General features: G+C 40.2%; 1 protein-coding gene across 1 annotated transcript in view; it reads left to right on the top strand.

Moving 5' to 3' along the window:
- The first annotated feature begins 1,403 nt into the window (after window positions 1–1,403).
- nedd9 (neural precursor cell expressed, developmentally down-regulated 9) overlaps window positions 1,404–12,756 on the top strand; it is a 32,304-nt gene continuing 20,951 nt past the window's right edge. Inside the window, exon 1 of the mRNA XM_020597693.1 lies at window positions 1,404–1,603. Coding sequence (XP_020453349.1) covers window positions 1,592–1,603 — 12 coding nt within the window. The 5' untranslated portion in view covers window positions 1,404–1,591. The remainder of the gene's footprint in view (window positions 1,604–12,756) is intronic.

The following is a 12,756-nucleotide window of genomic DNA, read 5'->3' as shown; positions in this document are numbered from 1 at the left end:
TTCAGGACATCCTTCCAATAGCTCAAACATCTCTCTCCAATAGTAGAGATGCTTACAGTTACTTATTGTTAACTTACCGAGAGGACAGGTCTGTGTTTTGACAGGTCTCCAGATCAACTCTGGCCTTCATTGTCGTATTCGGAATTATCTCCATGTGCTGGCTCTGTGTTCCTTCATTTAATGTAACTCACTTGTTTCAATTGTTCAATTGTTTGTCAGTGCCCGGCCCTGGTAGCGGTTCTTCGGTTAGCTGCTTGCCGTCTGCTCGTCATTCACTGGACGCACCATGCTAACATTAGCGTTAGCACCCCCAGAGTTATAGAGTAAAGTTACCAGAATGGCAGGACTGGCACCTGCCTTTCATTTTGAGCCTTTATGAAAAATCCAGTTAACTTTTTATTATTATTATTCACATTCACAGGTCCTTTGTAATTTCGGGCCCCTGTCTTGCATTATTGCCTGTGATGATAGAGTCAGCAGTTCTCATCATTTTCCCAGTTTCAATACACAACTTTTGTGAACCAACTTTTAAAACAGGATTCTTAGTGTCCTTAAATTCAATCTCTACTTTTACCTGAACTCTGCAATTTAAGACAGGGCAGGCTACACCTCTGAGAAAACTCTTGAATTTAGTTATTTATTCATAGAAGATCAGGAGAAAGTATTAGGGGGTGAAGTGCTGTTACTGGGTGCTGTAATTTATATTTTAACCAATAGAAACATTTTTATGTAGAAGAAAATGCCACATAGAAAAACGTCCTTCATGCTGGGTTTTTTTCTCAGAAAACAGCCTATTCTTTCATGCTTTACTGTGATATAGATTTCATTTTAAAATGATAAAACTGTCATTTTTGCCTATCAAATCAATAACTCATATTGACAAAGTCAAAATGTTTTTTGAAATGAAGAAAAATAATAAAAAAGCAGAGAGCTGCTGGCACAACCTAAAACCGCTGGTGCTCTCACAGGGGAAAACATATAAACATAGGTTAAGGTCTGATGTCAGTGATAGGTAAAGTGTGGCCTCAGAAATCAAAAATAAAAGCACTTTAATAAATTTGGGCTAACACATTTTATCATACATTTCTACTCTAATTCTACTTTTACATAGGTAAAAGAGTCAGGTATTTCCTTCATCACTGATATTTTGATAACCTAAATGACACTTCATTAACTGTGGAGATAGCTCTTGGTACAGATTTTTTTTTTTTAATTTTATTTTATTTTACTGGAAGACATGACTTCATCTACTGGTGTATTGTGACAATGATGTCACTTTCTCAACGGGAGGGGCGGGGTAAATACAGTGGGCGGGGCAGTATTTTCCTCGGCCAATCAGCGGTTCTTTATGCAAATGAGCTACGGACCGTGACTGCGGCTTGGAGCGGTCTGGTGTAGAAGAGTGGAAAGCTGCAGGCTGGATTCAGAGGTTTCACTCGTTTCTCCGTCTATGAGGCTCTGGATGGTTGGTTAACCGCTCAAAAAAACCACCCCGGTGTCCCGTTAATTCAGGTGTGTCGCTCCTTAATGCGATAAAGCGGATATTTCTCATTTATACTGGAGTCACAGAGATAGAGAGAAGAGCTGCACGATGAAATACAAAGTAAGTGACACAGCACAGGTTGGACACGCTGGGTTTTATTACTTGTGTTATAACATTGACTGGAAAAATTACAAACATGTTTTTGTCAGAGCAGTAGGCATGGGTGGTATAATTTTGAAACCCTTTCCCTGTGTCTGTGCAGATTATTTCCCTGTGGAGGTAAAATGAAAGAAAGTAATTGTAACTTATTTAAAAGAATATATCCGGATTATGTAAAAAAGTGGTCACAAAAAGGAAACTAGATGCTGTCACTGTTGTTGCGAGATATTTCTTTTATTATATGTGTGTCAGACAGTGTGAGTGTGAGCTGAAGCTACTTGAGTCTGTACCTATCTTCTTTTATCTGTAGGCTGCTTTTATTGCCACGACAGGGGCGTAATCAGAGTACAAATTCAGCTAACTCCCTGCCCCTGAGTACCCGCACCCCCCTTATAAAAGTTGGAATAGGAATGGAAAAATAAATGTTAATTTTTGTTTTTTGACTACTCTGTGGGGCTTTGGCTTTGATTTGATGATTATTTTTATTATCATTTAATCTGACACTAACTAAGGAAAGTAGCAAATTGACATATCTGAGAACTTAAAGAAGATGGTTGCTGGTTAATTTTATTTCCACTGATTAATCAACTAATCGCTCTACCATTTATTTATGTAACTGAAGGGTAGGTAACATGGGTAAAATCTTATATATCGAGAGATTTCAAATGTTGTGTTGCTATATTATTATACATTAGATGTGTTACATTTTCTTCTAATTCTGATGGAACACTATTTATCATTGACGTATACTGCACAACATTCAACCTGAGATATTAAAGAAATAGTTACTGCATGAGTGGTAAATACTGTCACATTTTGTACTGGTTAGCTGAGATTGAGCTGGAATGACTGTACAAAAATTAATCAACAACTCTTTTTATAATCTTATCATTGTTTTAAGTATTTTTTGTTGCTTTTCCTTGTCTTGTGTGGCAGTAAAATATCTTTGGATTGTAGTCTCATAAGATCTTTAATCTTATAGTAAGCCTTGACCTGAAAGATCAAGGATGTTAATTTAATTGAACTAACATCTTTTCATACAACTAGAGATGTCACTAAGATCAATGCCTCACTGTAAAGGGTGTAGATACATCTCTGACAGTTGCCAAGTTCATATAATCTCATGGTATACTGCCGTGACTTATAACTTTCACATGCAATGAATCATGTCCTCTCAGTCTAAGCCCTCTGTTCACATGTAGCCAAACAGGAACTTATTATTATTCAGTGAGGTTTATGGTGTGATGGACAGCTTGGTAGATGCTTCATCAGAGGAGCTGAAAGCTCTGGACTGACTCCTTTGGAAAGTTGATATGATTTGAATCCATGGTCCTTAACTTCAGTCCATTTTTCTATCATGAGCTTTCAACTCCTTGTCAATACTTTTAACACTGTTCTAACACAGACTAGAGTTGGTGCCATGTCATTTCCCTGCCTTATTTCATTCATCAAAATCTTCAAGCTTGTCAGGCTCAAGTGTACCTTACCATATGGAAACAAAAACTGTACTCCCTCTAATGCAACACTGTGCAAAGTGTTTTGGTGTCAATTTGACACAGCTCAAGCTGTAAGCTGTGTCTCTTGTCTTCAGGGCCTGTGGGGCCTGGTGCCATTCTTCAGGAGGGTTTGGTTGTGACTGAAGGGTGCGCACACTGTGTATCTGCGTCACAGTCCTAACAGACTCATTGTCCTGTTCAGTGCACGGTTCACAGGGCTGGAACAGTTGAGAGTGATGGTGATGGTTTGGACACGAAGGCAGTGAGCTCGGCAAGGATTTTAGGGAAGGAGGCCACTTAGACTAGAGCTCCGCATTTACTGTTTTCATGTTAAACAAGATGATTGATCAGTGGATGTTAATAGATTCGATCAACACCAGTGTTTCCAGGCAGTTATCTCTCTGCAGGGGGGAGCTCTGTGCAGTATGAATGTTCTCTGACGTGACAGTACGTCTACACGTCTTTGTTTGTCTTTATCCTGTTCACATTCTAGATAGAGGGAGCATAGAAACCCTGCAGCCTGTGCTCTTGGCTTTTGATAAACATATCAACATTATGCAACACTGCTATAGAAAAGTGGGGCAACAAGAGAAACAATCAGGCAACCGAAGACGCCTCATCTCAGTTATATGACACATTTTGCGTCACTCCTGTGTTTATCGAGTTTCCTGCAGGTCAGCCTTGTTCAAAGCTGTAAAATAGTGTCAAAGTTTACTATGTCCTCAGCATTTGCTCTTGAATTATTTTAAGAGCTCCTTTCCTTGCAGAGTGATAATGTTTCAAGCTTAATGAGGTCGGACCGGTGGTCGGCGCCACGTCATATCCCGAGGTGAGGGTGAGGTGCTGCCCCACTCCTCCCTGACATCAGGGATGGTTTCCAGCAGGTGTTCAGGTGTGAAGGGAAGGTCTGTCTTCTATAGGTCATCTAATGCATATAATCCTCCTAATAGGTCCGCACATAAACAGATCTCTTACAGCATTACACAGGCCCAGGTTTCTGTGGAGAAGATGTACATATAAGGAAAGACGTTTAAACAAAAAAACATTGTGGGAAATTAGCCAGAAATTAATTCTCTGCAAGAAAGTGAACAAGCACATTAGCCCAACAAACTGTAAGTATCCTGTTGTTCTCAGGTGATATATACACAAATACTGTACCAATATACTGTATCTGCTGTAAGCTAACATCAGCTGATTTATGTCCTTCTCAGAATGCCAAAGTGTTACTGACACAGCTTTTTGTGTGAAGAATAACTAAAAAAAAAAAAAGATCTCATGTAAATTTTCACCCAGCTGAGACTTCCACAGCCTTTAACCCATTACTTCATAGTTAACATTACTGCTGCAGAAATACCTTCACAGATACAGTGATTAGGTGAACCCGTCCTCTGGCCAATGTGTTTCTTCAGTTTTTTTTAAAGATTCAAGTTCCAGGCATTTGTGTAAAAGCAAAGGGAGCTGGAGGAAACTGGAGCAGACATTGTTATGCGAGGGGAGAGGAAACTCTGTGATGCTGAAAGGGGCTGGAGAAAATGAAAGAGAAAGGAAGTTGTGGGGGGAATGAGAGGGCAAATAGAGCTGGTTGGGGGGTGGGTTTGGGAGGTTGAGGAGCGCCCCGTGAGAATGAGAGCAATCCAAGCGATTGTGCATGGGAATGTTGTTCAGAAGGTGCACATGATTGTTTCAGTGTGCCCCTTTACATCAGTAATGAGTCTGGCAGTGGGGCACACCAGGATCCTTTTCCCTTCTGTGCATGTGTGGTGGTGGTGGTGGTGGTGGGGTATTGTGTAGAAAGAGATGTTTGTTTTCTCCTGAAAAAAAGAACAAAGATGTTCAGAGGAAATCTCATCTGCTCTCTTCTGCTCAGTTGCAATCAACCTTCTGAGAAACCTTTGCAAGTTTTACATTTGAGCAACAAAATGTCTTTTCCATGTGACTTTTTCCAAACACTGCCTCTCTGTCTTAAACCTTTATTAGACTGCTTTCAACACAGAGCATTTATTATTCCACTGCCTGCTAAAAGTTCATAGTATCATAATGCTCTGATGTCAAGTTTGTTTTCTGTACATTTAAGTACAGATTTTCCATCTCTTTGCCCCAGTTTTGCTCCTGTGCAAGACTTACAGTGACTGTGAAGAGTTTCTCCCCCATCGAGAATGAATAACGGTCCCTCACACCGTGTCCCCCGCTGTGCCTTCGCACCGTGAGCCAGCCATTAACATTTGAAAACTGTCAGCGGGGAGATAGAGTACATTGTGTGCTCATTTCAGCCAGACAGAGAAAGAGAGAAAAGCAAGAGAGACTTACCCGACATCAGCAACAATGCATTTAATCATTTCCACATTTGACCTTTGGCGGAAATCATTCCAGCCACCCCACCTTCCTTCCCCAGAGGAATGCCAACTATTTAGCAAGGTCATCTCTCGAGAGGTCGTGAGCCAATGTCAGCCTGGTTAGACCCTGTGGACACCAGGGAAGAAAAGTGTTTCAGACCACTGTGATGAATGAGTAAACACAACGTCTGCTTCCCTGTTTGTGCTTTGAAGCTGGAGGATTGTCATCAATGAGGTTTGGGGTTCTGCAGGTTTTGGGCAAACGATGCACCTATTGTCCAATCCCTGGCTGCTGCAGCTGGTTTACTACGTGATGATGTCAGGGATGTAGAGTGAGCTGCTCTTCTTTGATATTACACTCAAAATCTTTGGGCTACAATTAATTATTTTCATTAACAATTAATCTATAAATCATTTTTTTGTTTAGTCTTTAGTGAAAACTACCTATTGTAGTTTCTCAGAGCCCAGTGACGTCATCACATCTTATGTCCAACACTCAAAGATAATTACAGTAAATGATATAGAAGCAGCAAATCTTCACTATAAAGAAGCTGGAACCAGTGAGTTTGGTACTTTTGCATGACAAATGACTGAAACAGTCATATAGATTATATAAACTGTTGCTGATGAATTTGTTGACCGACTGACTAATCATTTAATTGACTGATCGTATCATCAGTATTTATGGATTTAAATTTTTTGTTAGTTGGACAAAACAAGGAATCTGAAGACTCCAACTTGGGATTTGTGAAATTATGACATTTTATCCACTAAATAACTGAGAATATGATCTGCAAATTCACTAATAATGACTCATTAGTTACTTAACTGAATTGTGAAATTGTCTCTATATAAGTGTGGTAAAATTTGATTTCTAATATCATTTATTAATGAACAATCCTACCTCACAAATAGAGTGACAACAACATTGTTTAGTGAGTTTTTTTTAGGCTGTGTCCTTTTTCTATGAAGGATTTGTTCATGTGATTGTTGTAAAAGTAAAAAAGATACAAAAATCACATTTACCGTTGAACCTATATGATGTCACAGGAAGAGCTACAACAACAAACAGGTCATTTCCTGGTTTCCAAGTATTCTGTGTTTCCAGCTCTTCAGATGTCAAGATTAACAGGTTCTGTAACTTGAATATTCTTTGAGTTGTGGACTGTTTGTCAGACAACACAAAACATTTGATGAAACCTTGGACTATGGGAACTTTTTCACAGTTTTTTGATATTTTTTCAACAAAATGATAAATCAGTTCATCAAACCAATACCCAGCAAAGGAATTGCTAATGAAAATAATCATTGGTTGCAGCTCTAATCACTTAGTCAGTCTCTTAACCACTCAAAATAAAGAAATCTAAAAGCTCATCAGTGGCTGTTTTCAGTAGTGTTAAATGGGGCATTCTTTCCCTCTAATTAAAAAAAAAAAATCTCAGATAGCCTTCATGTTTCAAAGGGAGAAGATGGCAGCCTCAGTTGTTTGTCCTTTTGTGTCTGTGACATCTTTGCAAAGCATGAAATCATGGGGACACTGGAGTGAATCTCCATCTCATTGGCTATTCCTAGATGTAAAACCATTCAGCGTGGCCCTGCAGAGATACCATGAAACATATTTCACATTTCGGCTAATGCTCCCTGGAGGGATTAGCGTTCGTGTCTGGGGGTTACCACGATGCACTCATGGATTCTTGTTTGGCATCGGTTCCACGCTTGGACATAATCCTCATGTCTACTCTGTCAAAGCTGAGCGCTTACTGGCTGGGGCCCCATGAACACCATCCACACTGTTGTTTTTGTGTTGCAGATGTTTTTTCAAACTCTTTAGGTGCAGTAAATTGTAAATTGAGGCAGGTTGTCCTGTTATACAGTCATGGGTTAAGTGTTCATCAGAGTGATTCTCAAATCTCCAGTAAAACATGCATGTTATAGGCCAGTTGATGGTTTTCCACAGCAGAGGAGGATTGTTTCCTGTAGCCACTGATGTTTTTCAGACTTCTCCACACGGACGAGGGGTTGTTGGCTGAAAACTGGATTTTACAGCTTTTCAGAGCAGCCCCTCTTTGCTATTCTGATCTCCCTTGTCAGTGTGTTCCTGGCCTGCCTGTACAGGATCCTGTCCCCACATCTGTAGGCCTCCTCTTTGGCACGACGAAGCTGCTTGAGTTTTACTGTGAACCAGGGCTTGTTGTTGTATGCGCAGAAGGTCTTGGCGGGCACACACGCATGTCCTCACAAAAGCTGATGTATGATGTCAAAGTTCAGTGTCAGGAAGCAAACAAAGCCTTTACAGCTTGCAGGAATTCACTCCCTTGCTCACAGACATTCAGCAGTGTGGATTCTTGCTGTTATGAGTCTTCATTTCGAGGGACAGTTTCTCTTCCTCCTGCTTCACACTAGTCACACAGTCCTGGAGTGACTTGGCACAGAATGAGAGGCAGCATTGCACGATGTTTCCCCAACAGCTTTTCTAGTTCACAGAATTCAATACACTTTTAGAGAATGTCTCCAGTGTGGCTTTGGCATATAATTATAGGTTGTGCTTGGCATTCAACTTTCAGAGCTGGGGAGTCCAAGATGGTAAATGATTACAGTAGGTCGACTGTAGCCTGGATCTCTTTTGGGTTCTGCAGGAAACGCTGCAGGCTAAGTAGGAGGGTGATGTACGTAAAGTGACCTTGTGGTTTATGTGACAGTAAGAAATTAAAAGGACTGTGATGAATAGAAAGAGTGAGGAGGAGCTGCACAAGAACACTCATTTTACCCAAGAAGTTACTCAAATCACTTCCTGTGGCTGACTCTGCTGCAGTCGTGTCTCTTCCACATTGCATTTCCTCATGGTCTTTACTTGAAGCTGATTTAGTGTAACTGCAAAGTCCACATTCAGAATGGACTAGGGAGTCTATAATGTTTAACTGAGTTATGATTCAGGTGCTAAGGGTTTTATAGTTGCCTATCTCAAATGCCTCCGCGAGCTGTGCGTCACTGCTGCAGTTGCCAATCATGCTGATAAACAGAGCAAACTACTTTTGTTTTAGAACACCTGCATGCACCTGTCCCTTTCACCTCTTACAGTATGCAAAGCCCCCCAGTCTGGCAACACTGCCAATGCCACAGTCACTTCTAAAATATATAGAGAGCTAATACATATTTTGGAAGACTTTCTGGTGTGACAAGGCCCTTAATATGAACATATACAGTAGATAATTTCTTCTTCACATTAGGGCTGCATTATCTGCTGGTTATATATTGCATAATGAAATTCATTATTTGGTCTATAAAACCTAGAAAGCCCTATGCAATGCCAACAAATCACTTAATTTCATTTAAGCATCAGTTTATTCTAATGTAAGACAAGGGAACAGCAAATTCTCACTGTAATATCTGACCTTCCTTTGTCTTAGCACAAACAGCCACAGAGGAACAGTGAACAAGTGTCGAGGTTTGATTCCTATCATAAAATCTACAGGTTTTGTTTTCAGGGAAACTCCAAGAATATGACACAGTTCTAGTCATGCACCTTCACTGACTAAACAAATATCTCTCATACTGAGATGTTTTGCACATCAGTGGTTTGTCACAGCTTGCAGTGTGGTTAGATGCAACACTGCACATCATATCCTGTTGCCATACTGTCAGTGTTTCAGGGTGTGAAGTTTTTTTCACTTCTGCAGCTTGTGAATCACAAATGGTGGGTGTCATACTTACTCTGGCAATAAAGTAGTCTTCTTATGAGGCAAGAATCACACTTTTTCTTTCAGTTTGGAGGGGCTTGGCATGCTGTGTCTTGGTATTTGTGCTGGAATGAAAACACATTAGGATGTTAAGGTGAGTTGGAAGGAAGTGTTGCATTGAAGTGCATACAATTGTACAGGTGTCCCTAACAAAGTGGCCAGGCAGTGTATAGGAATAAATGGCCACTGGCTTATGAACAGTCTGTAATCAGAGGATCAGCCTTCCTGAAAACTGTCCAAATGAAGAAATTACCATGCACTCTGAGCTCTAAACCATTTCCCATGAGCCCTTCCTACCCAGAACCCTTCACACGGCCCATTTATTTGAACTGGCTCTCACCCGCAGTAGGATGCACTCTGAGGAAAAGTCATCAGGTTCTCATTATCATCATTACTATAATTATTTTCTATATTTAACCATGTAAAATGAGGCCAAATGAGTATGTATGAACCACCCCGGGACATGTGTTGCAGTGGTATGGCCCTAATTTTCACACTGCTGGGGTACTGCGTGATGGTCTCACAGTCGGAGCATACCATTTTTTTGAGAGCAGGTTGTGTTTGTTTGGGTTGAAAACATCCTTGTCTCCTTCAAAGCAGGACTGCTCCCTTTGCTGTGGGGATGCAAGTTTCATCTACGTGGTGTGGTTGTGTTTTCTGCCACAGTAGCAGGGAAATTTGAGTATTTGTGAACATGTTTAGTCAAAGCCCCCTTTGTTATTATTATCAGATTGATGTGTGCCCCAGAGAGGCAAAGCCAAAACCATACAGAGGGCTCTTACTGAAAGCAAAGGTGGGGACTTTTTCAGCAGGCAGTGAAGTTACATAAGGGTGTCTTTTAAAATGTTTCGCCTGGTCAGCACATTCATACAAATGAGAGTGCATTTGTAATGTTTATGTTCAGGGGAGACACTGCTGGAAAAAGATATAGAGGTGTGTGAACCACAGAGAGGGACTCAGAGTGGAGGAGTTCAGACGACTGGGTCTTCAGGCTGCGTGTCATGCTCCAGGTGCAACTCTGAACAGCTCAGTTTTCTAATGATAAAGACATAGGAAGCTGTGAGGAAGCCTCTTTTAGGTGAGAAATAGAAGCTACAATTTAGGAACTAATCCTTTTTTTATAATTATGCCCAAATCTGTTAAGGTAGCAGTGCAGCTTACTGCTCAGTTACTGTGACAATATTTTGGAGCATCTTGTGTGTTTTCATAAAAAATGTATTTACAAGTGCATCACATTAGTCAACTACGGAAGAGTATTAGGGCCACTGCATACATTTTTTTTAATTAGGGCCACTGCATAATTTTTTTTTTTAATTCAGACTTTATTCTCTGAATTCTCACACTTCTTTCCTTCTCAGAATTCTGACTTTAAACTCAGAATTCTGAGAAGGAAAGAAGTGTGAGAAGGAAAGAACATTTGGGGCCAATTTCATTTCCCCTTTACTTCCCAAAGCATGTTTAAGGGCAGTTTTGTTGCTGAGGACATCTGCCTTTCTGCTTCTTTAGTCACTGCAGACAGTTAATTGTCCAGCATCAAAATGAAAATCGAACAGAAACCTGCATAAAAGCATTTATTTCACATAATATAATTTCTTTTTCTGTAGGGTTTGATTTCACATCCCTGCTTTACGTTGCTGTTTATGGTGAACGTTGACCAAGGCTGACTTTAAACTCAGAATACTGAGAATAAAGTCAGAATTCTGAGAATAAAGTCAGAATTAATAAAGGCAGAATTCTGAGAATAAAGTCAGAATTAAAAAAAAAAATTATGCAGTGGCCCTAATACTCTTCCGTAGTCAACAAATTAATAAACAAATGGAAAAACCTTTATTTAAATAAAGAACAAACTTCATTAGGTTAAAATAAGGTAAAATCTGATCAAGTTGAACAAAAAAGAAAAAGAGGTAAAAGTACAAGACTGAAAATTTTGTATCCAATATTGTATTTATTTTGTTGTTGTTTTTACTGTCAAAGCCGCTCTATAAACCTGCTGCCCTGTGTTTTTTCATTAAGCTTTGAGGTCAAGACAAGAAACACTTCATATTTACATTAGGAAGCAGCAGAACGCCTCTTATTTCTCTGGAAGCTCGCGCTCATCTGTGGGTGAAGCAGAAGGGGCCCTCCCTGCCTGCCTGCCCGCCCGTGGACAAATGGCAAACATGTGTGTTTATAGGAAGATCAATGGCGAGTAATGGAGTCACTGTATTGTGACTAACCAGTGTTTATGTCAGAGATCTGACGACCAGTTTAATAGTCAGTTTCACCTGCTCCAATTACAGTGGAGCGGCGGACTGAAGCAAACAAAAACACGATGACAGGAGTTGAGTCTGCCCCCTCCGCATCACTTCAAAAGGGGCTACATGTCGCTGTTAGCCATTACAGCTAACGACCTGTTTGTTCAGTATGTTTACTGTTGTGCATGATCCTTCAGATTTATAATTTCAGCCATTATGTTTGAAATTTAGTCCACCTGTGACTCACTATTCACTGGTGCTATAAAAGTAATATCCTTTTCTATTGCCTGTATGTTTACCTACCCACAAGCTCAGCACCAATGAAAACTAACCAACAATGAGAACGAGAGCCAAATGTGTGAAACTGTGTCAAACAGTTGTCTTTTGGGATCCATGTGGTGCCCAGACTCACCGCAGCAGATGATACTGCACTTTTTGTATTAAATGCTGTGTTCATGTTTGCTGCAGCACAAACTCTGATGTGCGGTGGCAGTGAGGATTACAGAGAGCAGTCTTTTCAAGCTAGCAGTAATCAGCCTTCAAGATCAGTATTGTAACAGCTGTAGCATTTAACAACTAATATTAGCTAAAAAATGTTGACATTGGTTTTACTTCCTGATTTTTGGGACTCCCATCTTTTGGTTCAAAAGAAGATATTTGCTCTGTGAAGTTGTGATGGCCTTGATTTTACATTACTCGGGCAATGATAAATTAGTTAATGATTAAGTGAATAAGCAGCCAACTTACTTGAAAGTTTTTTTTCAAGTTTATGATCTTATTGCCATAATTTGGCACAGCAACTTTTACATTTCTTCTACAGTTTTTAGGGAAATTCTCTGCCTCTCACAGATGCCTCAGAGTTTCTATGCAAAGGATCGTCCTCTGTTGCACAAGTAAACATCGCCTCATGTGGGCTGTGGTATTTTTTTGTTCACCGTCTTCATGACTTATAGTCATGTTGACAAGTCTCATCTCTTTGATGATGCTTTTGTGAACAAAACCACAAACACGGCAAAATGCTAATGGTCAAATCGTATACACACACACCTCTTCATGAGCAGGTGGCACTCATAAGGCTGAAACAAGTGATTCACAACAAAGTTTTGCAGTTAAGAGAGTTTGGTGAATCTGATCAAACTCCACAGACCAGCTGTTCTTGCATGAGGCCCAGTGTCTGCTTTAAACTAGTCCCTCATTTCTCAGAACAAATGTATTCAGTCTCTAATTAAAGCTGTGGTATAATCACAGTAATCAGCATCGTGTTTCCTCATGGACGCTTCTCCCAGCCCTGATCAAATGATTAGGCTGAGCAAA

This window comes from Monopterus albus, unplaced genomic scaffold, assembly GCF_001952655.1.
Source record: "Monopterus albus unplaced genomic scaffold, M_albus_1.0 scaffold34.1, whole genome shotgun sequence".
NCBI classification, from domain to species: domain Eukaryota; kingdom Metazoa; phylum Chordata; class Actinopteri; order Synbranchiformes; family Synbranchidae; genus Monopterus; species Monopterus albus.
The sequence above is the reverse complement of the archived record's forward strand: the minus strand, read 5'-3'. Positions and strand labels throughout refer to the sequence as shown.